The 25,290-nt window shown below is 37.6% G+C and overlaps 1 protein-coding gene across 2 annotated transcripts in view; it reads left to right on the top strand.

Annotated features, from left to right (window-relative positions):
* The window catches only part of AP3S1 (adaptor related protein complex 3 subunit sigma 1), a 76,635-nt gene that overhangs the window by 14,305 nt on the left and 37,040 nt on the right, over nucleotides 1–25,290 (top strand). Inside the window, exons 2-3 of one of the 2 annotated variants that reach the window (XM_010352603.2) lie at nucleotides 9,181–9,272; nucleotides 12,445–12,556. The exons of the other annotated variant lie outside the window; for it this stretch is intronic. Of the exons in view, the coding sequence (XP_010350905.1) occupies nucleotides 9,181–9,272; nucleotides 12,445–12,556 (204 nt within the window). The remainder of the gene's footprint in view (nucleotides 1–9,180; nucleotides 9,273–12,444; nucleotides 12,557–25,290) is intronic. 2 annotated transcript variants of the gene reach the window in all.

The raw sequence follows: 25,290 nt of genomic DNA, 5'->3' as shown, positions 1-25,290 counted from the left end.
AAATAATAAAAGTTTTTGCCTTTTTGTAACTGTAGTCATCTTTAGACTGATGTAATCTAGGAGTTGTGACCAACTGAAATATAGCTCTCTTGACTTCTGTTGTGAAACTATACTGTTAGGAAATCTGATCAGCCTGAAGTAAGTTCTAGGCTCCTTAATGAAAGCTGTTAAGTTAAGTAAGGGAAATAGTTTTATGTCAGCAGATACTTATTTAAGTTTAGCTTAGCCTTTGGATGTTTGATTAAAATTTTAAGGCATTCTTTCCTATTTTTTAAATTCATTTTTAATTGACATAATAATTGTGTGTATTAATGGGGTACAGTGTGATGTTTTGATCTATGTATACATTATAAAAGGATTCAATCAAGCTGGTTAATATATCCAGCATCTTTTTTTTTTTTTTTTTTTTTAAGTAATATCATCTTGCTCTGTCTCCCAGGCTGGAGTGCACTGATGCCCAGGCTGACGAGCAGTGGTGTGATCATTAGGTCACTGCAGCCTCAACCTTTTCAAGGGCTTCAAGGGATCCTTTTGGCTCGGCCTCCTTGGTAGCCAGGACTACAGGTGCCCGCCACCGTGCTCAACTAAGTTTTTGAAACATTTTGTTTTGTTTTGTTTAGATGGAGTCTCACTTTGTAGCCTAGGGTGGTATGAAATTCTTGGCTTCAAGTCATCCTTGGCCTTGGCCTCCCAAGTGCTGGGATTACAAACGTGAGCCACCGCACCCAGCAACGTATCTGTCATCTCACCAACTTGTTATTTCTTTGTGGGGAGAATGTTAAAAATACATTCTTTTGGAAGTTTTAAAATATACATTATTATTAACTGCAGTCACCATGCAGTTCAGTAGATCACAAAAACTTATTCCTGCAGTCTAACTGAAACTTTGTACCATTTGATCAACATTTTTGCTTTCCCCATTCCTCCTTTTATTCCCACCACCAGTCTCTGGCAACCACCCTACTGATTCTCTTCATTGAGTATTGCCAGCATCCTAAGAAAATTCCAGGTGGCAGCAGTTGAAGTTCCTATGAGAAATTCTTTCACTGTCAATATAATGAAACATAGTTAAAGGTTAGCGCAGTTGACCTCTTCCTTGATAAGCAGTAATATAATGCAGAAAGATAACATTCCTTAAAATAAAACTTCCTATAAGATTTTATTGTCCTTAGAATTCTAGAACTGCCTTTTCAGATAAGGCCCAGAGGTAGTACTTAAAAATAAGTCAGTGTTAATGCATGCTTATTATGTGCCAGATATCATTCTATGAGTATGTACATATATGTATAAAGTAAGTGTATGAACTCAGTTCTCACAACACCACCATGAGGTAGATACTCTTGGTTTCTCTATGCTACAAATGAGGAAAACTCAGGCACAGAGAGGATAAGTAACTTACCCAAAGTTACACAGTTAACAAAGAGTACATCCAGGAATAAACCCATATATCTGGTTGCAGATTGTTTACTCTCCTCTTTCCCTTCTTTTAGTTTGTTTCTTCAAGCAATACATACATATTGGTTAAAGAATCTAATAGTTTCATAAGGTTTATTATGAAAAATAACATTCCTTCATTTCTCCCTTTCCACAAGTAACTACTTTTAGCTGCTTTCAGTGTTTATGTACATGTGTCTAAATAATGTACTTGTTTTACTGCCTGACTTATTATTTGTAGACGTGATTTATTCTGCTATTAAAATTGATTATTTGGTTGTTCTCTCCTCCACAACTAATTCCCAGTCCCCTCTTAGTTATTTCATAATTTTCGTTAGATCAGTGTTTTGATGTTTACGTTAATTTATTATGTAAACACTTTCTTCAGCCAAGCCATGTTGTCAACTGTACTGTTTTTCTTTCCTGACATTTTATTTTCCTTAAAGGTTGTAATTGTCTTTTCTTTTGATGTAGTGTTTAATGCGCTTATCACTAATTTACATCTTTGCCAGTTGTCTAAATCTTATGCATCTTTTCTCTGTTTTATGTTCTTAAATTTTAAGTCTCTTCTGGAGCCTTTTGACTAGGACCAATCCCGACCGGTTGTAAGGCAGTCATGCAGGGATCTTTATTATTTTAGGGGATTCGTTTTGCTTGTTTCCTGTGTTTCCTCCTATTGCTTCATTTCTTTGTTTATTATCCTGCCATGGAGGAGCCAGTAATACCCTCCAGTAATTTCTTGAGAAAAGATCATGGGAAGTAGATTTTTTGTGACCTGGCATGCATGCCCCAAAATTCTTGTGACTCCACATTGACTGCATATAAAATTTTAGGTTTGAATTTTTTCTCAGAACTTTGATATATGCTCCATTACCTTTTAGTTTCCAGTGTTGCTATCTAAAAGTCTGAAGCATTCTGATTACTTTTCTTTCATGTGTGATCATCTGTACCTTCCAAAAAGTTGTAGATTCCTGTTTTGGGGACAGAGTTTCCACAGTTTCACAGACCCTTGCCATGGGTCTGTTTTCATTTGTTGTGCTGGGTACTTGATGGGTCCTTTGATTGTAGAAACTTTTGTCCTCTGCTGGAAACATTTCTTCATTTCCTGTTCTCAAGTCTCCTTTTTTCAGTTTTTCTGAATTTCTCTGGACTCTTCTACATTTCTTATTCTTTCTCTTTCGTTTGCTATCTTTGTGCCCTTTGGCTCTATTTTCTCAACTTTATTTTCCAGTTTTCTACTGAATTTTTAAAATTTCTCCTTATATGTTGAATTCCCATGAGCTTCTTTATTTCTGAGTTTCACTCTTTTATTGAATACTGTTACCTTATAGTTAATATTTTCTTACCTCTCATATTAATGATACATATTTTTAAATTTTCTTCTCTTTACTTGGTTTGTTTCCTCTGAGTTGCTTTTTCCCCTATTTTATGTTTAACTTCTTAAAAAAATTTTTTTTAATTTTTATTTTTTATTATAGTTTAAGTTCTGGGATACATGTGCAGAATGGGAAGGTTTGTTATATAGGTATACACGTGCCATGGTGGTTTGCTGCACCTATATTAGAGTTGTCTTCAACTGTCCAGTAATCCTTGATTGACTGCTCCTTTCTAAGGATAGAGTACTGAAAGCGGATTGGAAGCTCTCAATCCATGATTAGAGGTTGCCTATGCAATCTTTACTTGAGGTAATCAAGCTAGGCAATTTAAGTAGTGTAGGAATTGGAATTGTTGTAACTACAACTCCCCAAATCTTCGTGACTTAACATAAAAGTTTGTTTCTCACTTACATAAAGTCCAGCATTGGTGTTCTTGGTCAACTGGAACCTTTCATGTGGGCCTTTTTTTTTTTTTTTTTTTTTAAATCATTCTTGAGAAGGGGACAAAGGAACTTCTACATCTAGTTAGCATGGAAGATTTTGCAGGAATTTTCATGAGTGAGGCTTGGATAGTATACGTTTAACAACCTGATCATCTGGGAGGAAAAAAGCTCTGATTTATAGCATTTGCTGATCTTTGTGGTATAAATACTTCACCGTGACCAATTTCAAGCTACCAACATGATGTCACCAAATGCAGAAGAAAGAGATACACCCAATAGGCTTTCATGCCAGTTCTGGCATACCACAGACTACCAGCCACATTCTGCTGGCCAGAACTGTGTTGTATGGCTCCACCTAAATTCAGGGGAGGGTGAAATTGTGTGCCCTGAAAATAAGGGAACTAGATTTTAGTGAGCAGCTAACAGTTTTCTGTCATAGTTGGTATCTCCATTATCATTAACTTTAGATCTAGTTTGAGTTCCTACAGAGTTATGTTCCAATCTCCTGCCTAGATGGTGAAGAAGGCCTAGCGCTAGGTATTCTGAGAACTCTGATTAGACAGGATCTGTTGGTATCTGTACATTTACATAATCCCCATGTTTTCAGTGTGGTCCCTGAATTTATTTTATGTTACTGTAACAAATTACCACAGACTTGTGGCTTAAAACAACACAAACTTATCGTTGTATGGTTCTTTGGGTTAGAAGTCAGATGTGGGTTTTACTGGACTAAAATCAAGGTATTGGTATAGCTGCATCCCTTTCTGAAGGCTCTAGGGGCCAATCTATGTTCTTGTCTTTTCCAGCTCCTAGAGGCCACCCTCATTCCTTGCTTATGGCTTCCATTCTCCATGTTCATAGCCAGCTGCATAGCATATCTCTGATTCTTTTTCTGTAGTCACATCTCCCTCTGACCACAGCCTAGGAAAGATTCTCAGATTTTAAAGTACCATGCCATGCAATTAGCCCCATCTATATAATCTGGAATAATATCTTCATCTCAGAGTCCTTAATCCCATCTGCAAAGGCATTTGTCATGTTAACCACATATTTACAGGTTCCGGGGATTAGGATGTTGTCATTTTTTGGTGGGCCATTTTTCTGCCTACCACAATACCACTTGCTCTCCGAAGGCCCTCCCTTTGATCTATTCCTAGTAGTAAGATTAAGAACGTTTCTTGGGGATGGTAGTGGGAATTTAGTGATCCTCTGCTTTTTAAACAAACTTTTAGTCCTTATTTTACACTACTCTCTTCATCCTCACTTCCAGACATATGTAAAAGCACCAATTCATGAGTTTTTGCCTATTTTGTGACACAAATTGAGTTAGTTTTATGATTTCCCTCTCACCATTTAGGATTAAATTTTCTGAGAATACTTTAACACTTATTTAAACACTTTCAAGATTTTGTTGTTCTTGTCTTCCTTTCCCATTCTCCTCATCCTTGTGTGTTTATGCCTTTGCTAAAAAAACCCTTTAATATTGTTTTAGCTGGGGTTTGGGCAGGCAACAAATGCAGATGTGTGTTTAATTTACCATCTTAATTAGAACACAGCTTGCATTTTTAACTTCTATACCATACTGCCTTAACTTTATTGCCTCTTTTTTTGTGTGTAAGGTAACCCAGATTTTGGGTAATATAAATGGATGTGGATCTTGTCTTCTAGATTACAAATTTATTTATTCAGTACACTTTTATTGGCTACTCTACATCAGCCACTTTGCTGAACATTTCAAATACAAAGCTCAGGTTCTGGTGTTAGAATTCAGACTACCACAAAGGAAATTTGAGCACATTGTTATAAGTGTATGATAAGAATAGAAACAATACCAAGGAAGCATGGAGAAAGAAGGGACTACTTTTAATTAAGAGCCAGGAAAGACTTCATTGAAGTCGTAATGTTCTAGCTGTGTCTTAGAAAGGGTGTTGCTGGAGAATGGAGTGAGGAAGTTGTTCCCAGACAGAAGTGGGAAAATGTGAAGAAGGTGAATGGTAAGAAGTTCAGTGTGGCTGGAGCAGATTATATAGGGGAGAAGAAAGAGATGATGAAACTTAGGGATTAGTCTGGCTTAGATATTGGAGAACGTCTTATGGCATGGTAGGGAGCTTTTATTTAGGCCACATAAAAGCTAGAGATCTTTAAGAAAGGAAGTAACATGGCTTACACATCTTTGGTTAAATTTATTTCTAAGTTTTTAAAAAAATTTTTTGTTGTTTGGGATGATATTGTGAATGGATTTTTAAAAATTATTATTTAAAAAAATTTTTTTCGAGGCAGGGTCTTGCTCTGTCATCCAGACTAGATTGTAGTGAGATGATCTTGGCTCACTGTAACCTCCACCTCCCAGGCTCAAGCAATCCTCCTACCTCAGCCTCCCAAGTAGCTGGGACTACAGACATGCACGAGCATGCCTGGGTAATATGCTGTAGAGACAGGGTTTTGCCATGTTGCCCAGGCTGGTCTCAAACTCCTAGACTCAAGAGATCATCCCATCTTAGCCTCCCAAAGTGTTGGGATTGCAGACGTGAGTCACTGAACCAGGCCAAAATTTTCTTTTCTTTTTTTGAGATGGGGTCTTGCTGTGTTGCCCAGGCTGATCTTGAACTTCTGGGCTCAAGTGATGATCCCCCCTCGGCCTCCCAGAGTGCTGAGATTATAGGTGTGAACCACTGTGCACAACTGAGAATCATTCATATTTAAGGGCGTGGTTCGGTTCTTTCTTTAACTTACTTTTTATAGGATTCCATTGTACAATTCCATTCCGTAGTTTATCCTTCTGTGACTGGTGGACATTTGGGTCCTTTTCAACTTTTCTAATTACAAACAGTGCTTTTATGAACATTCTTCTGTTTGTCTCCTGGTACAGAGGTTAAGAGATTTTTTTATGTACGGTTGACCCTTGCAAGGCTCCACTTACACACAGCTTTTTTTCAGTAAGTATATTGGGAAATTTTTTGGAGATTTTTGACAAATTGAAAAAACTTACAAATTGTATAGCCTAGAAATATATATATATATAAAAAAATTAAGTTTGGAGGTATGTCATCAATGCATAAAACAGTAGATACTAGCTTATTTTATCATTTACTACCATAAAATATATACAAATCCATCATAAAAAGTTAAAATGTATCAAAATTTATGCAAACACGTAGAGACTGGACATGGTGCTACTCTCGGTAAGTGGTGCTACTCTCAGTGGAGAGAACTGTAAACAAATGTAAAGATGCAGTATTAAATTATAACTGTATAAAATTAACTGTACTTTATACTGTACTACTGTAGTAATTCCAATATTCTGTTGCTATTGTGGTAAATTCAGGTGTTTTGAGAATCTGCTTAAAATGCTGTGTGATGCTAATCATCTCCTGGTGAGCAGTTTGTATCTTTAGTAAATTGCACATCACAGTAAAAAGTGCTTTCTCCCAATTCCTGTGTAATTTATTGTCATGTTTGTTGTAATATCATAAACCTTGAAGTGCTACTAGTGATGTTGGAAGTGCTCCCAAGCAGCAGAGAAATGTCATGACACTACAAGAAAAAGTTAAATTGCTTGAGGTGTACCTTAGATAAAAGTCTGTGGCTGTGGTTGCCCACTATTTCAAGATAAATGAATCCAGCAAAAGGACTATCATAAAGAAAATAAAATTCATGGCCAGGCACAGTGGCTCATGCTTGTAATCCCAGCACTTTGGGAGGCCAAGGCAGGCGGATGACTTGAGGTCAGGAGTTTGAGACCAGCCTGGCTAACATGGCAAAACAGCGTTTCTACTACAAATACAAAAATTATGGCTGGACGCGGTAGCTCACACCTGTAATCCTCGCCCTTTGGGAGACTGAGGTGGGTGGATCACCTGAGGTCAAGTTCAAGACCAGCTTGGCCAACATGGTGAAACCTCGTCTCTACTAAAAATACAGAAATTAGCTGGGCATGGTGGTGGGTGCCTGTAATCCCAACTACTTTGGAGGCTGAGGCAGGAGAATCTCTTGAACCCAGGAGGCGGAGGTTGTGGTGAGTGAGATCATGCCATTACACTCCAGCCTGGGTAACAGAGCAAAAACTCTGTCTTGATAAAATAAAATAGAAATAAAAATACAAAAATTAGCTGGGCATGGTGGCGGGCACCTGTAATCCCAGCTACTCTGGAGGCTGAGACAGGAGAATTGCTTGAACCCTGGAGGTGGGTTGCAGTGAACCGAGATTGCACCAGTGCACTCCATCCAACCTGGGCAACAGAGGGAGACTCTATTTAAAAAAAAAAAAAAAAAAGAAAGAAAAGAATATTCATGAATCTGTAGCTATAGCTATGCCAATGTGTGAGAAAACTTTGCACCTTTTGCAAAATCCCTTTTTATCTCGTATTGAAAATCCAGCTCTTATGTGGGCACGGGAATGCTGTAAGAAAGGCATACCTGTAGAATATGATTTGAGAAAAAGTGAAGTCATTATATGATAACATAAAGCATAAGGAAGGTAAAGGATCTAAAGTTGGAGAATTTAATGCCAGCAAAGGATGGTTTGTTGCTTATAGAAAGAGGTTTGACTTTTAAAATGTCACGATGACCGATTTTTAAGAGAAAAAGTATAGCTGAGTTACATTTTTGGGGAATCAAAACTTATACATAGATTTCCAAATGCATGGGGGATTGGCATCCCTAACCGCCACATTGTTCAAGGGTCAACTATCTGTGTAACTGCCAATGCTCAATTGTTTTTGATCTTCAAAAACTGGTTTCATATGGTTTAGAATAGTATCTAAACTAAAACTAAATAGAATAGGCGAGAAAGTGCTGGTTATGTTTACCCTGCCACTGGTGAGATGAGAGTTTCTTTGGCTCTACATCTTTGTCAACATTTTATACTATCATATTCTTATACTTTTGCCGATATGGTACATGTGGAGCTATCTCGTTGTTTTAATTTGTATTTCACTTAATTACTGCTGAGGTTTAGTATCTTTTTATTTCTTTGTGGACCATTCACATCCTTTCCTGTGAAATTGGTGTTCATGATCTTGTTCAGTTTTCTATTGCAGTGTTTAGGAAGCTGACTCTTGTTTTGTTTTGTTTTGTTTGAGATGGATTCTCACTCTGTCACCAGGCTGGAGTGCAGTGGCACGATCTCAGCTCACTGTAATCTCTGCCTCCTGGGTTCAAGCGATTCTCCTGCTCAGCCTCCCAAGTAGCTGGGATTACAGGCACACGCCACCACACCCAGCTATTTTTGTATTTTCAGTAGAGATGGGGTTTCACCATGTTGGCCAGGATGGTCTCAATCTCCTGACCTTGTGATCCGCCCGCCTCGGCCTCTCAAAGTGCTGGGATTACAGGCATGAGCCACTGTGCCCGGTCAGGACGCTGACTCTTGCTGGAATATGAATTGCTTAGTCCAGCTTAATAGATATTTATTGAGCCAATCCTTGGCTTTAGATCAGCTCATATAAAGATGAGTAAGATGGATGGACTCTTACCTCAGTCTGTATTTAGTAAAGGTTAAACTTAATTGGAAGCTCCATAGTTCTATTTCTTTTCTCCATTCAAATATAGATTAGCTATGCTATTTATAACTTTACCTTTCTGATTCAGTTTACTCATTCGTAAGATAATCAGCTTTGACTAACATCTAGTTTCCCTTTTACCAGTGTATGTAATTCATCTAATATTTTTTCTTGTTGGTTTTTGAAACTTAGAAATATGTTACTTTTATTATAGTGGTAAATATAAATACTTGGTTTTTTCTTTTCTTTTTCATCAAGAAATGTTGGGTTTTGCTTCTGTAAGGTGTAATTTAAGTCACTTCTCCAAGGACCCCTCTCTTAGATGGATTTCCCAGATAGATATTACTACCTTTGATTTTAAAAATTCTTAAAATGCTATTAAACCCATACCCTCCATCCTAATATATATGAATTATTCTTCCTCAGAGTGAAGATACACAACAGCAAATCATCAGGGAGACTTTCCATTTGGTATCTAAAAGAGATGAAAATGTTTGTAATTTCCTAGAAGGAGGATTGTAAGTAAAGCATTTCATAGACATTTCTAAGTTTTGACGATATGATTAAAATATATACTGTTTAATCAGTGTATGGTAACAGTTTTCTAATTTTGATTAATTGGATTAGGTGAATTAATTGCCACCTATGTTAGCTATAAATCTAACTTAAAGAATTATTTTTTAAAGATATGAAATCTTTTTTTCCTCTTAAAAATTTTGAAAGGGAATTTTATATAAAGGTAATATATTAATGGTAAAAATGCCAACATTACAGGGAAGTATAAAATGTAAAATAAGAACCTCTCAACCTTAGTCCTTCTACCCAATTTCTTGTGTATCCTTCTAGAAAATTGTTTGTATAGACTAACATATAAAGTATGTTATATGTGTTGACTAACATACAACCTTAAAATTTTTATTTGTGAGATCACACTTGTATGCTCATTTGCATGTTGCTGGTTCTCAGTATGTTCAAAAGCTTTGCATATAAACACATCTAGGACAAGCTTATTCTTTTTAATGACTACAGAGTATTCCTTTGTGTGAATGTGCATAAAAATTAGATTACATTTTTTATTTTACTATTACAAGACTGAAGTCTGTTTTTCAAATATACCTAAATCAGCTAATTGATTTTTCTATTTTAAAATGAATAAGAATATTGACAGATATTACAAATAAATACTTTTAAACTAATAGCTTCCATGAAAACAGTTTGTTCTCAAACATGAATCAGTCAGAGAAACCTAGAATTTTTTGTTATTTTTATGTGTATGATAGATGAGAAATACTCTGGATAACAGGGAATCCATGGTCATAAGTTACTTTTTATCATGTGGAATACTTAACTTGGGTTTCCTGAAAGGTTATATCATGCTGTCCTTAAATGTCCAATACATACTTAAAAATTTTGCTGTTAACTCAGGGCTTCTAATTTAATAATTGAGACAAGTGTACCTGCCTCTGTTTTTGAATTTTACTTGTATTTATTCAGCTTTAGTTGTCTTTGACATTACTGTCACTTCCTCTCATCCTAGCCTCTTGATTTCTTATCTCCCAGGAAATTATCACCCAGCACAGTGTACTGCATTTAGAAGTAAGAGCCTGATTAATCTAACTAGGGTGCTATTTGAAATAGAAATTGTGGCTTGAAATTGTGATTGTTCTTTTTTAACCTTACAAAAAATAGAAAGCAAATATTGCAGCAGAGATGAGGCTACACATCTAGTTTAATCCTAGTTTTGTTACTAACAGGCTGATTTTCTTGGACAGGTCACTTAAATTCTTGGGCCTCAGTTTTCTCCTCTATAAAACGAGTTATTTTAACTAACAGGATTTCTCAGTCCTGGGGTTGTATATGATGTATTGCATTCTGTACAGGAATTTTTATCAGTATTATACTATAGCTTAAAGATAAAATTATATTTTTAAAGGCAAAATATATACTTGCCACGTTAATATTTTTGCTTGCTTTTAATAGCATTAATGGCCTCTTTGAAACTTATATTCTTCAGAAGTTTGCTCTCCTTTTAAAGTAAAGCAAAAGTTTTAAGATAATCACTAAATTGCTGATTCAGAATGAAGTGAAGCCTCCTATTTGTGTTCTTTTTACCTCTTTCAGGGAACAATTGCAGTCACAGTCTATAAATACACTCTCAGACTCTTTAAATTGCATGTAGATATTTTTAAATTAAATATCTTCTCTAGAGGAGTATCTAGGATAGTAGGAAATTTTTATTCTTGTCAAAGATCATTTCTCCTTTTGCTATTAGAGGACATAGAAGTAGTATATACCTTGAGAAGTTGTTTCTACAGAACTTATAAGTTTAGTATTATTTTTACTGTATAAAAAATAGATGCTGGCCGAGCATGGTGGCTCACACCTGTAATCCTAGCATTATGGGAGGCCTAGGCATGCAGATCTCCTGAGCTCAGGAGTTCGAGACCAGCCTGGGCAACATGGTGAAACCCCATCTCTACTAAAAGTACAAAAATCAGCCAGGTGTGGTGGTGCGTGCTTGTAATCCCAGCTACTTTGGTGGCTTGAAGCCAGGAGGCAGAGGCTGCAGTGAGCTGAGATAGCGCCACTGCACTCCAGCCTGGGTGACAGAGTGAAACTCTGTCTCAAAAAGAAAGAGAGAGAGAGAAAGAAATGCCATTTTCCTATATTCTGCTGGGATAGATGTTAGTTTACTTTTGGTTACATATAACCTTGATTGTAAATTATGTTAAGTGTTTAGGGGTCTTTTAAGAAGGTGAATTCATTATTGCAAACTTAACTATGAAATAGCTAAACTATATTTAGAAAATTATAAGATGTTTGGAATGATTCCTAAATTATTATTTTTAAAATACTAAAATTCCAGTCATTATAAATAAATATATTTCATTAAAGAATTTAGTATTCTAGCTTAGTTTTCTTGCATTTATATTTCAAAACAATGTAATTCTGGAAGAGATCTTGATGGTGAATCTATCCAAAACTTAAGAAGTGTCATTCTTCTTTTTTTTCTAGTTGATAATCAGTCTTAAGCTGTGTAACTTACTGTGATGTATGGAGTTAAATCTAGTAAGCACTTACAAATGCCCCATGATCTAATTTCTGCCTATTTCTCTGACTTTATCATTTACTAATCTTTTCTTATCTACTGGCTTTTTTTCTCTTCCCTGAATATACATACTTTGTTCTAGATGAAATGGCCATTTATTACTTACTACCTTAGCTTGAAATGCTCTTCTCTAAATTTTTTCCAAGCCAACTCCTTATCATTAGATCTCAGCTTAAATGTCACTCTTGCTCAATATTCAGCCTGAAATAGGGAACCCATCAATATATCATCATTGTATTTTGATTCTCAGTGTAACACTTGCCACTATCTGATGATGTTCTGATGTGTTTGTTTATTGCTCCTTCCCCACTACCAGTGCCTGGCACACAGTAGTTACTCAGAGAATGGTTTAATGAATGAATGAACTGAAATTAAGCACTGGCTTCTTTTACTTGATATTGCTGAAGAAAACAGCCATCTTAATTTACCTAGTCTCTGAATAAGTTCACTTAAATGCTTTGCCATTGAATGTCACCTTTCGTTTGACAAGTGGTTTTTAAACAAATTGTCAGTTTGTTTGAGCTAATGAAAATGTTTTGCATTTTCTTTCCAATAACATTACAATTTTTTTTGTCATTTAGATTAATTGGAGGATCTGACAACAAACTGATTTATAGACATTACGCAACGTTATATTTTGTCTTCTGTGTGGATTCCTCAGAAAGTGAACTTGGCATTTTAGATCTAATTCAAGTAAGTTAACACTTGCTTCTTACTATCTTTTTTTTTTTTTTTTTTTTTATACTTTAAGTTCTAGGGTCCATGTGCATAACGTGCAGGTTTGTTACATATGTATACTTGTGCCATGTTAGTGTGCTGCACCCATCAACTCGTCAGCAGCCATCAACTCGTCATTTACATCAGGTATAACTCCCAATGCAATTCCTCCCCCCTCCCCATGATAGGCCCCGGTGTGTGATGTTCCCCTTCCCGAGTCCAAGTGATCTTATTGTTCAGTTCCCACCTATGAGTGAGAACATGTGGTGTTTGGTTTTCTGTTCTTGTGATAGTTTGCTAAGAATGATGGTTTCCAGCTGCATCCATGTCCCTACAAAGGACACAAACTCATCCTTTTTTATGGCTGCATAGTATTCCATGGTGTATATGTGCCACATTTTCTTAATCCAGTCTGTCACAGATGGACATTTGGGTTGATTCCAAGTCTTTGCTATTGTGAATAGTGCTGCAATAAACATACGTGTGCATGTGTCTTTATAACAGCATGATTTATAATCCTTTGGGTATATACCCAGTAGTGGGATGGCTGGGTCATATGGTACATCTAGTTCTAGATCCTTGAGGAATCGCCATACTGTTTTCCATAATGGTTGAACTAGTTTACAATCCCACCAACAGTGTAAAAGTGTTCCTATCTCTCCACATCCTCTCCAGCACCTGTTGTTTCCTGACTCTTTAATGATTGCCATTCTACTGGTGTGAGATGGTATCTCATTGTGGTTTTGATTTGCATTTCTCTGATGGCCAGTGATGATGAGCATTTTTTCATGTGTCTGTTCGCTGTATGAATGTCTTATTTTGAGAAATGTCTGTTCATATCCTTTGCCCACTTTTTGATGGGGTTGTTTTTTTCTTGTAAATTTGTTTGAGTTCTTTGTAGATTCTGGATATTAGCCCTTTGTCAGATGAGTAGATTGCAAAAATTTTCTTCCATTCTGTAGGTTGCCTGTTCACTCTGATGGTAGTTTCTTTTGCTGTGCAAAAAGCTCTTTAGTTTAATTAGATCCCATTTCTCAATTTTGGCTTTTGCTGCCATTGCTTTTGGTGTTTTAGACATGAAGTCCTTGCCCATGCCTATGTCCTGAATGGTACTACCTAGGTTTTCTTCTAGGGTTTTTATGCTATTAGGTCTAACATTTAAGTCTCTAATCCATCTTGAATTAATTTTCGTATAAGGAGTAAGGAAAGGATCCAGTTTTAGCTTTCTACTTATGGCTAGCCAATTTTCCCAGCACCATTTATTAAATAGGGAGTCCTTTCCCCATTTCTTGTTTCTCTAAGGTTTGTCAAAGATCAGATGGCTGTAGATGTGTGGTATTATTTCTGAGGACTCTGTTCTGTTCCACTGGTCTATATCGCTGTTTTGGTACCAGTACCATGCTGTTTTGGTTACTGTAGCCTTGTAGTATAGTTTGAAGTCAGGTAGCATGATGCCTCCCTCCAGCTTTGTTCTTTTGATTTAGGATTGTCTTGGAAATGCGGGCTCTTTTTTGGTTCCATATGAACTTTAAAGCAGTTTTTTCCAATTCTGTGAAGAAAGTCATTGGTAGCTTGATGGGGATGGCATTGAATCTATAAATAACCTTGGGCAGTATGGCCATTTTCACGATATTGATTCTTCCTATCCATGAGCATGGTATGTTCTTCCATTTGTGTTCTGTTTTATTTCACTGAGCAGTGGTTTGTAGTTCTCCTTGAAGACGTCCTTTACATCCCTTGTAAGTTGGATTCCTAGGTATTTTATTCTCTTTGAAGCAGTTGTGAATGGAAGTTCATTCCTGATTTGGCTCTCTGTTTGTCTGTTACTGGTGTATAAGAATGCTTGTGATTTTTGCACATTAATTTTGTATCTGAGACTTTGCTGAAGTTGCTTATCAGCTTAAGGAGATTTTGGGCTGAGACAATGGGGTTTTCTAAATATACAATCATGTCATCTGCAAACAGGGACAATTTGACTTCTTCTTTTCCTAACTGAATACCCTTGATTTCTTTCTCTTGCCTGATTGCCCTAGCCAGAACTTCCAGCACTATGTTGAATAGGAGTGGTGAGGTGAGAGAGGGCATCCCTGTCTTGTGCCAGATTTCAAAGGGAATTTTTCCAGTTTTTGCCCATACAGTATGATATTGGCTGTGGGTTTGTCATAAATAGCTGTTATTATTCTGAGGTACGTTCCATCAATACCGAATTTATTGAGCGTTTTTAGCATGAAGGGCTGTTGAATTTTGTCAAAGGCCTTTTCTACATCTATTGAGATAATCATGTGGTTCTTGTCTTTGGTTCTGTTTATATGCTGGATTACGTTTATTGATTTGCGAATGTTGAACCAGCCTTGCATCCCAGGGATGAAGCCCACTTGATCATGGTGGATAAGTTTTTTGATGGGCTGCTGAATCCAGTTTGCCAGTATTTTATTGAGGATTTTTGCATCGATGTTCATCAGGGATATTGGTCTAAAATTCTCTTTTTTTGTTGTCTCTGCCAGGCTTTGGTATCAGGATGATGTTGGCCTCATAAAATGAGTTAGGGAGGATTCCCTCTTTTTCTATTGATTGGAATAGTTTCAGAAGGAATGGTACCAGCTCCTCCTCGTACCTCTGGTAGAATTCAGGTGTGAATCCATCTGGTCCTGGACTTTTTTTGGTTGGTAGGCTATTAATTATTGCCTCAATTTCAGAGCCTGCTATTGGTCTATTCGGGGATTCAACTTCTTCCTGGTTTAGTCTTGGGAGAGTGTAAGTGTCCAGGAAATTATCCATTTCTTCTAGATTTTCTAGTTGATTTGCGTAGAGGTGTTTATAGTATTCCCTGATGGTAGTTTGTATTTCTGTGGGATCAGTGGTGATATCCCCTTTATCATTTTTTATTGCGTCTATTTGATTCTTCTCTCTGTTCTTCTTTATTAGTCTTGCTAGCAGTATGTCAATTTTGTTGATCTTTTCAGAAAACCAATTCCTGGATTCATTGATGTTTTAGAGGGTTTTTTGTGTCTCTATCTCCTTCAGTTCTGCTCTGATCTTAGTTATTTCTTGCCTTCTGCTGGCTTTTGAATGTATTTGCTCTTGCTTCTCTATTTCTTTTAATTGTGATGTTAGAGTGTCAATTTTAGATCTTTCCAGCTTTCTCTTGTGGGCATTTAGTGCTATAAATTTCCCTCTACACACTGCTTTAAATGTGTCCCAGAGATTCTGGTATGTTGTATCTTTGTTCTCATTGGTTTCAAATAACATCTTTATTTCTGCCTTCATTTCGTTGTGTACCCAGTAGTCCTTCAGGAGCAGGTTGTTCAGTTTCCATGTAGTGGAGCAGTTTTGATTGAGTTTCTTAGTCCTGAGTTCTTGTTTGATTGCACTGTGGTCTGAGAGACAGTTTGTTATAATTTCTGTTCTTGTACATTTGCTGAGGAGTGCTTTACTTCCAATTATGTGGTCAATTTTGGAATAAGTGTGATGTGGTGCTGAGAAGAATGTGTATTCTGTTGATTTGGGGTGGAGAGTTCTATAGATGTCTATTAGGTCTGCTTGCTGCAGAGATGAGTTCAATTCCTGGATATCCTTGTTATCTTTCTGTCGATCTGTCTAATGTTGACAATGGGGTGTTGAAGTCTTCCATTATTATTGTATGGGAGTCTAAGTCTCTTTGTAAGTCTCTAAGGACTTGCTTTCTGAATCTGGGTGCTCCTGTATTGGGTGCATATATATTTAGGATAGTTAGCTCTTCCTGTTGAATTGATCCCTTTACCATTATGTAATGGCCTTCTTTGACTCTTTTGATCTTTGATGGTTTAAAGTCTGTTTTATCAGAGACTAGGATTGCAACCCCTGCTTTTTTTTGTTCTCCATTTGCTTGGTAGATCTTCCTCCATCCCTTTATTTAGAGCCTATGTATGTCTCTGCATGTGAGATGGGTCTCCTGAATACAGCAGACTGATGGGTCTTGACTCTTTATCCAGTTTGCCGGTCTGTGTCTTTTAATTGGAGCATTTAGTCCATTTACATTTAAGGTTAATATTGTTATGTGTGAACTTGATCCTGCCATTATGATATTAACTGGTTATTTTGCTCGTTAGTTGATGCACTTTCTTCCTAGCCTCGATGGTCTTTACATTTTGGCATGTTTTTGCAATGGCTGGTACCGGTTGTTCCTTTCCATGTTTAGGGCTTCCTTCAGGGTCTCTTGTAAGGCAGCCTGGTGGTGACAAAATCTCTAAGCATTTGCTTATCTGTAAAGGATTTTATTTCTCCTTCACTTATGAAACTTAGTTTGGCTGGATATGAAATTCTGGGTTTAAAATTCTTTTCTTTAAGAACGTTGAATATTGGCCCCCACTCTCTTCTGGCTTGTAGAGTTTCTGCCGAGAGATCTGCTGTTAGTCTGATGGGCTTCCCTTTGTGGGTAACCCGACCTTTCTCTCTGGCTGCCCTTAAGATTTTTTCCTTCATTTCAACTTTGGTGAATCTGGCAATTATGTGTCTTGGAGTTGCTCTTCTCGAGGAGTATATTTGTGGCGTTCTCTGTATTTCCTGAATTTGAATGTTGGCCTGCCCTACTAGGTTGGGGAAGTTCTCCTGGATGATATCCTGAAGAGTGTTTTCCAACTTGGTTCCATTTTCCCCCTCACGTTCAGGCACCCCAATCAGACGTAGATTTGGTCTTTTTACATAATCCCATACTTCTTGCAGGCTTTGTTCATTTCTTTTTCTTCTTTTTTCTTTTGGTTTCTCTTCTCGCTTCATTTCATTCATTTGATCCTCAATCGCTGATACTCTTTCTTCCAGTTGATCGAGTCGGTTACTGAAGCTTGTGGATTTGTCACGTATTTCTCGTGTCATGGTTTTTATCTCTGTCATTTCGTTTATGACCTTCTCTGCGTGAATTATTCTAGCTATCAATTCTTCCACTCTTTTTTCAAGATTTTTAGTTTCTTTGCGCTGGGTACGGAATTCCTCCTTTAGCTCTGAGAAGTTTGATGGACTGAAGCCTTCTTCTCTCATCTTGTCAAAGTCATTCTCCATCCAGCTTTGATCCGTTGCTGGCAATGAGCTGCGCTCCTTTGCAGGGGGAGATGCGCTCTTATTTTTTGAATTTCCAGCTTTTCTGCCCTGCTTCTTCCCCATCTTTGTGGTTTTATCTGTCTCTGGTCTTTGATGATGGTGACATACTGATGGGGTTTTGGTGTAGGTGTCATTCCTGTTTGATAGTTTTCCTTCTAACAGTCAGGACACTCAGCTGTAGGTCTGTTGGAGATTGCTTGAGGTCCACTCCAGACCCTGTTTGCCTGGTTATCAGCAGCAGAGGCTGCAGAAGATAGAATATTGCTGACCAGCTAGTGTACCTGTCTGATTCTTACTTTGGAATCTTCGTCTCAGAGGTGCACCCCGCCTTGTGAGGTGTTGGGTGTCAGTCTGCCCCTAGTGGGGGATGTCTCCCAGTGAGGCTACTCTGGTCAGGGACCCACTTGAGCAGGCAGTCTGTCCCTTCTCAGATCTCAACCTCCGTATTGGGAGATCCACTGCTCTCTTCAAAGCTGTCAGACAGAGTCGTTTGCGTCTGCAGAGGGTCCTGCTGCTTTTGTTGTTGTTGTTGTTAACTGTGCCCTGTCCCCAGAGGTGGAGTCTACAGACACAGGCAGGCTTCCTTGAGCTGCTGTGAGCTCCACCCAGTTCGAGCTTCCCAGCGGCTTTGTTTACCTACTTAAGCCTCAGCAATGGCGGGCACCCCTCCCCCAGCCTTGCTGCTGCCTTGTGGTTAGATCGCCGCAGACTGCTGTGTTAGCAATGAGGGAGGCTCCATGGGCATGGGACCCTCCCAGCCAGGTGTGGGATATATTCTCCTGGTGTGCCCGTTTGCTTAAAGCACAGTATTGGGGTGGGAGTTACCCGATTTTCCAGGTGTTTTGTGTCTCAGTTCCCCTGGCTAGGAAAAGGGATCCCCTTCCCCCTTGTGCTTCCCAGGTGAGGCGATGCCTCTCCCTGCTTCAGCTCTCGCTGGTCAGGCTGCAGCAGCTGACCAGCACCGATTGTCCGGCGCTCCCTAGTGAGATGAACCCAGTACCTCAGTTGAAAATGCAGAAATCACCGGTCTTCTGTGTCGCTCGCGCTGGGAGTTGGAGACTGGAGCTGTTCCTATTCGGCCATCTTGCTCCGCCCCGCTTCTTACTATCTTAAATAACAGTTTGGCATTTAAATTTTTAAAAACTTATATGTTCTAAATTTTCTAAAATGATGTTAGTAAGAAATAAAGCATTTCATAATAGATACTGTGTTGGTAAAAGTGGTCAAAGGACATAGAAACAAGCAAACATTTGATCTGATTAAAACTATCATAACTAATTTCATCATGACCTTTTATCTTGCTCATGTAAGTTACAGCAAGGAACTCAAGACTCGTGGGTTTCTTAACACATGTATCCAAAACTAACCCTAAAACCTACCTCTCCCTGTTTCCTGAAAATCTTTCATAAAGTCTCTGGAACTCAGGGTCAGTCATCAGCAAATTTCTTTTTATCTTCAGCCTCTTCTGTTAATATTACTTTAATTTTGCTCTAAATTAAATCTTGCTTCCCTGATGATACTACCTGCAACCCTTTCAGGTAGTGGCCATTTTCTCTCCTGCTTCTTTCTGCCTTTGAACCCGGAGGTGTACTCTTAGCTTCTCGTTGCATTTTCCAGACCATTCTTTCTTCTCAAACACCTCTGAATTTTATCTTATGTTATCAGACTATACCACCTTCTATCCATTTAGTTATAGTCATCACTCATCTCCATCTCTCATTCAGTGGAGATTTTGTTAAGAATTGTAAAGTGTCTGAGATTTGCTTTACTTGCAAGCTAAGAAGTTAACCTGCCATAATTTCATGGATGCTGGCAGAAGACAGGAGATTTCTGGGCCAGAGACAAAGGACCTTATTACTAATAGCAAAAACTTTAGCTAAAGTGACAGCATGTGTTTGCACGAATTCTCTAATTCCCAAGGGGTGATACGAAGAGGTCCAGATGATACCTGCACACACCGTGGATTAAATGACAGATGAGGAACACCAAGCTTAGGGAAGTGGAATCTTTTATAATGGATACTAAGCTTGTCTGCCCTTGTTTGGAAGGAAGAGACTGTCTCTTCCAAGAGTGTAAGGAAACCTATCCTTTGCTGTGGAAGAAGACACTATTTTCCAGGGCTGTTTGATATACAAGCATGCTTAAAAAGATAGCCCAGAACAAAGACAGTCCATGCCTCTGCTCACAATATGTGCAGAAACACAAGATCCATGGAAAATTGTCTCCTAATAGATTGTGGTTCTTGGTTTACTGGCATTCATTCCAGTACTGCTTGTTTTGTAATTCTCGGTGATTCCATTGTTCATATGTATAATTCTTCTAATATCCTGGTGTCTTCAAACCTGAAACTCCTCTCTTCCGATAAATTTTGCCCTACATTTCATCTCACTACGTACCCACTTCTATATTTTATCTTTGTCTAACCTGTAACCCCTCCATAATCTCGATTTCACAGTTTTGAAGTGTTTAGACCTATTGGAACCCTCAGTTTTAAAAATCTATCTTTTTTTCAGTCTCTGATTTTACTGATCTTACTTTCCTTATTCAGCTTAAATTTCATAGTCATGATAGTGACACAGCCTTGTGTTCACTTAACTCCTTGTCCACACCCATACATCTGAACATACCTAGAGGAAAAAAAAAAAGTAACCATATTTACCAGTCTCACTTTAAATTAATGATCCCTTAGCTCAGTGAGTCCTTTATGCTACCCAAGAATCATTTTCTGTTTCCCTGGTCCATTTACTCTCCCATACCTCTAGATGACTACTCATACAGTCTCCTCTCTCCTAAAATATCTAGCACTTTTAGCACCTTGCTTCCTAGTACACAGATAAAATTGGCTTTTGAAGTTATCAAGAAGGAGGCATGGTTTGAGCTCTAGTTGGTGTTACAGAATAGACAAGAAATTAACCCAAGCAGACAACTTAGGTAATAAATTCTTAGCACTATGGCTAAGGCTTTAAAAATAAAAATATTGTGGCAGGTGTGGTAGTTCACACCTGTAATCCTAGCACTTTGGGAGGCTGAGCTGAGCAGATCACTTGAGCCCAGGAGTTCGAGACCAGCCTGGGCAACATGGCAAAACCCCATCTCTACAAAAATTAACGAGGCATGCTGTTCTGCACCTGTAGTCCCGGCTACTAGGGAGGCTGAGGCGGGAGCCAGAGAGAATGGCTTGTAGTGAGCCGAGATTGTGCCACTCACTCCACCCCAGGTAACAGAGTGAGACCCTGTCTCAAAAAAATATAAATAAAAACATTGTTAATAAAATAAAAAAGGAGATAAATGATAAATGGATCTATTCATTTGCCACGTTACTCTTAAATCTATAATTCTTAAACTGGGTTTTTGGGAGGAGCCAGGTATCAAAGTTACATGAAGCCACAAGGAAATCATGGTACATATTCCTGGTATATGTTTTTTCTTTGTTTTGAAGATTGGCGGCAATGAGGAAATGAAAGTAAACATGTATATATTATGAGGTAGAGTACAAAATTTTAATAATATTTAAAGCTCTAAGTGGAGACTTGAAGGAAATTTTGAGCTTGAAGGAAAGGTGCCCTGAGATCCCTTGGGCATATGTTCACTTTCCTCCTGGGGCCTACTGGAGAAACACTGCTAAGTTTTGTTTTGCTTTCTCAAGGCTTTTCTAGCAAAGAAAAAGAAGCCAAATCTTGCTTTTGATAACATTGAAGGGTTGATCAGGACTATATATTGCATTGCCTTGTAACTTTGTTTACTCTTAACATTTCTTAGTTTATTCCACCTAGGGGAGTAGTTAATTTATTTTATCCTTATGTCAAGAGAGCATTATATTTTTACAGAAAAAAAAATTAATGCAGAACTGTGGTTTCTATTTCTCTGTTACCCATGACTGAAGAGTGTGGTAGACATGCACACTGTGTTCCAAAACACTGTTTTTATTTCCCTGAGCCTAGCCACTAGAACTATAGGAAGAAAAACAGGAAAAAGTGTACCATTTCAAATTTAGTCTCTTATTTAAGAGAAATATTGCAATTAAGAAAGACCAAAGCAAATGTGTGTTTTCCTGGAGGTGAATCGGAAGTATTTCATGCTTGTGTCCTGAGATTAAGTCCTCACCATTGATTATTATTTTGATACTGTGGTTGATCTTGTTGTGAGAAAGTAGTTCTGTCTCCAAAGGGGATTAGATGGCGAGTTTTCAGAGAACAAACATGCTATTAATATGTCATATCCGAAGTAAATTCTGTCATGTACTCATGGAAAGTGGAAACTGTCTTCTGTGTTTTGCAAAATGTTTTAGCCATGCTTCACACGTTGATCATTTGTTTTGATATCAGGTAACATATAGAAGAAAGGATTTCAGGAGGACTTTGTCATTTTCCTATTACTAGAGTAGGCTAGAGCTGTTTTTACAATACCCCTGAGTTACCACATGCTGATGTATTGTGTCACAAAAAAAGAAGATTTCTGTAATTCACCTTATAGGTGCTATGTCTGCCACTACCTGGAACATGTTGGAAGTTCTTTGGTTGCGATCTTTCCCCTTCAGTTACCACAGTTCATTAAATACTGAAGAGGGAGTGTACTGAGCACACATGAGTCAGTCACTTTAAAAATATTGGTTGAATAAACAAAGATGGAAGTGAGTAGCTTATTGTTTCTGCTTCTGCTTCATCAAATAGCTATTCAGAGAGAACTGATTTTCTTAATTTGTTCATCCTCTAGTTTGGAGAAAGGCAATTTTAATGTAAAAAATAAAAGTGGAAAATTATAAACCAAGAGAGTTTACATCAAAACCTCTTGGTCTTGCATATTCTTTTAGAGAACATATCAAGAAAACTCAGCATATAACTATTAAACCTATGCTTATAATTTTGATATTTTAAATATTAAAGTGATACCATTCATATAACTGGAAGCATGCATTTGAATACAGAGAGTTAGTGTCTCTAAGGTATGCCTGTGTTGTCCCAAATATGAGTTTGTATCTTGTATAAAATCTGGGAGAAGGCGTTATTAGTAAATCCGATATGAAATTTACACACTATTCCACCAGTACTGAATTTACATCAGTATTTCACAGAATTTACACCAGCCACCCAAATGAATTATCAGTTTTTGTTTTCTTGTGTTTCTTTTTTAAAATTCCTTGTAAGTTTGGAAAAAAAGGGTAGACATTTTTTGTTATTGATATATACCATTTTAGCGTGATATTAACGGCCATGTATGTGAGAGCTAATAGCTAGCTTTTTAAGGAGTCCTTTCTGTTGTAGCATATTGTTATTGGAAGTTGGAAGTGTTAAAATATTTACAGGATGAGAATAAAAGTTTATCAAATATTAATGTTGGGTTGAGTTGTTTATAAGCAGTCATATTGCCCTTAATTAGTTTATTATGCCAAGCTGATAATGGAGGCATATAAATTCAGTGAATAATTCCAAATTTCTGTTACAGTTTTCTGTACCACATATAACAGTAATCAGAGCATCAGTCTTGTTCAGTTGTAGCTAGTAAAAAAAAACAACAACAAAATTGAGAACTAACAGCTAAACTTTTCTTAGGTGTAGAAAGATACGTTCTGACCATGTTGTCAGAATGTATATTTAAACTGGAATTCCATATATAACATTTGTTATTATTACAGTACCATTAGACTACCTTTTCAGGAATTATTTTATTCGTGGCTGCTGATGCTAAGTTAGTATGATATTGAGCAAATTATTTATTCTTTATAGACCTTAATTTTTTTTACCTGTAAAGTATACTTGTTTCAACATGTTGCCTACAGACATGAGGTTGTTAGAAAAGACCTGTGAATTAAAGCTATCTACTATCTTGTAGTGGTTAAAACCATTCACCTCTGCCATACACAAGCTATGTGATTTTGGGCAAGTTATTTAACCTTTTGACCCTAACGCTCCTCATCCACAAAACAGGGATAATAATAATACCAACTCACAGAGTAGGTGTGCGCATTAAAAAGAGATATTTCTTGTGAAACCAATGACTAAATGATTAACATGTCCGTGGTTTTTAGCTAACATTGTCATTAAAGCATGTATTTGTAAGAAAGGCATATAAAATATTATTTTGTTAGTACGCAAACTGAATTAAGTAAATAGGTTTTTTTTTTTTTTTTTTTAAATCTTTCTGACTTTCTCATTGTTAGAAGCATTTGTGAATCTTTTTATCCTATATGTTATTTGATGGCTTGGAATGAATTTTTTTTTTTTTTTTTTTTTTTTTTTTTGAGACGGAGTCTCGCTCTGTCACCCAGGCTGGAGTGCAGTGGCCGGATCTCAGCTCACTGCAAGCTCCGCCTCCCGGGTTCACACCATTCTCCTGCCTCAGCCTCCCGAGTAGCTGGGACTACAGGCGCCCGCCACCTCACCCGGCTAGTTTTTTGTATTTTTTTTTTTTTAGTAGAGACGGGGTTTCACAGGGTTAGCCAGGATGGTCTCAATCTGCTGACCTCGTGAGCCGCCCGTCTCGGCCTCCCAAAGTGCTGGGATTACAGGCTTGAGCCACCGCGCCCGGCCGGAATGAATTTTGTATGACACATTTATGTGATAAGAAATAGTCTTCACTGGGGAAATTTATAAGCCAAGAATACTTAAGTGAAGAAAGGTCTCTGATCTTCCCAGCATCACCTAGCAAATTATGGTGAGGTAGGTGCTGCTGATCGACTGAACATACAGTGGTGTGCCGATGAAGGCCCACCCAGTTATTGTTCTCATCTATTATGATGGTAGGCCTGAAAGTACACTTGTTGGTGGGGTAACAGATAAACTGTTTAAGCCTTGGGCTATGTAAGTTTGGGTACCACCTGTTTTTTAAAATTGCCTGGGAAAACCAACTGTCCAGCACTTGGAAATTGTGGGAATTTACAACTCTCCTGTTGGAGATGAAGTAACTCCTGGTCCCAGAAGCAGATGAGTTTCTGGTACAGTTCCTCCTGCTGGAGCAAGAGGGATCCCTGGCCTAGTGAGCTTATTTTCCAGGCACTCAAGTGAATGCCCAGGGTCATTTTAGGAAAATTCTGCCTCCTGCATTATACTGTGTTACCCGGTTATTTAAAACTTTCTGTTTTCAATAAGATTTGTTTCTCATATATTTTTGGGTAACCTCCAATTTTTTAAAAATAGTTTGGGTCAGATTGTTAGAGTTGTGCAGGATTCCTAAAATTATTTTCCTATGTTATTTTCATGCTTGAGAAGTCTAATTTCCAGCAATTGCAAATATAATAATTCTTAGTTATTGATGTTGCTGTTTATTTGTGACAAATCCTGGTATCAAACCTGGTATCAAATTTGATGATACCTGCTTTTATAATTTACATGTTTCATTGATGTCTTAGCAGTTCTTTTAGGAGGCATCATGGTGTCAAGCTTAAGAGTGTCAGGGTGTTAGAGTCAGGTAGTATGGATTTGAATCTTGGCTCTGTCACCTAAGAGTTGTATAACTTTAGGCAATTACTTAGCCTCATCTTTCCCCAGTTTTCTTTTTTGTAAGTGTTGATATTCATACTTATCTCACCAGCATTGTTGTAAGAATTAGAACTAATTTATATAAACAACCAGCAAGTGGACACACTTTTCTTAGTTACTTCACAGTAGTGAAGGAAGTAGTTTAGAACTCAAGTGCTTAAA

This window comes from Rhinopithecus roxellana, chromosome 3, assembly GCF_007565055.1.
Source record: "Rhinopithecus roxellana isolate Shanxi Qingling chromosome 3, ASM756505v1, whole genome shotgun sequence".
In the NCBI taxonomy this organism is placed as follows: domain Eukaryota; kingdom Metazoa; phylum Chordata; class Mammalia; order Primates; family Cercopithecidae; genus Rhinopithecus; species Rhinopithecus roxellana.
The sequence above is the reverse complement of the archived record's forward strand: the minus strand, read 5'-3'. Positions and strand labels throughout refer to the sequence as shown.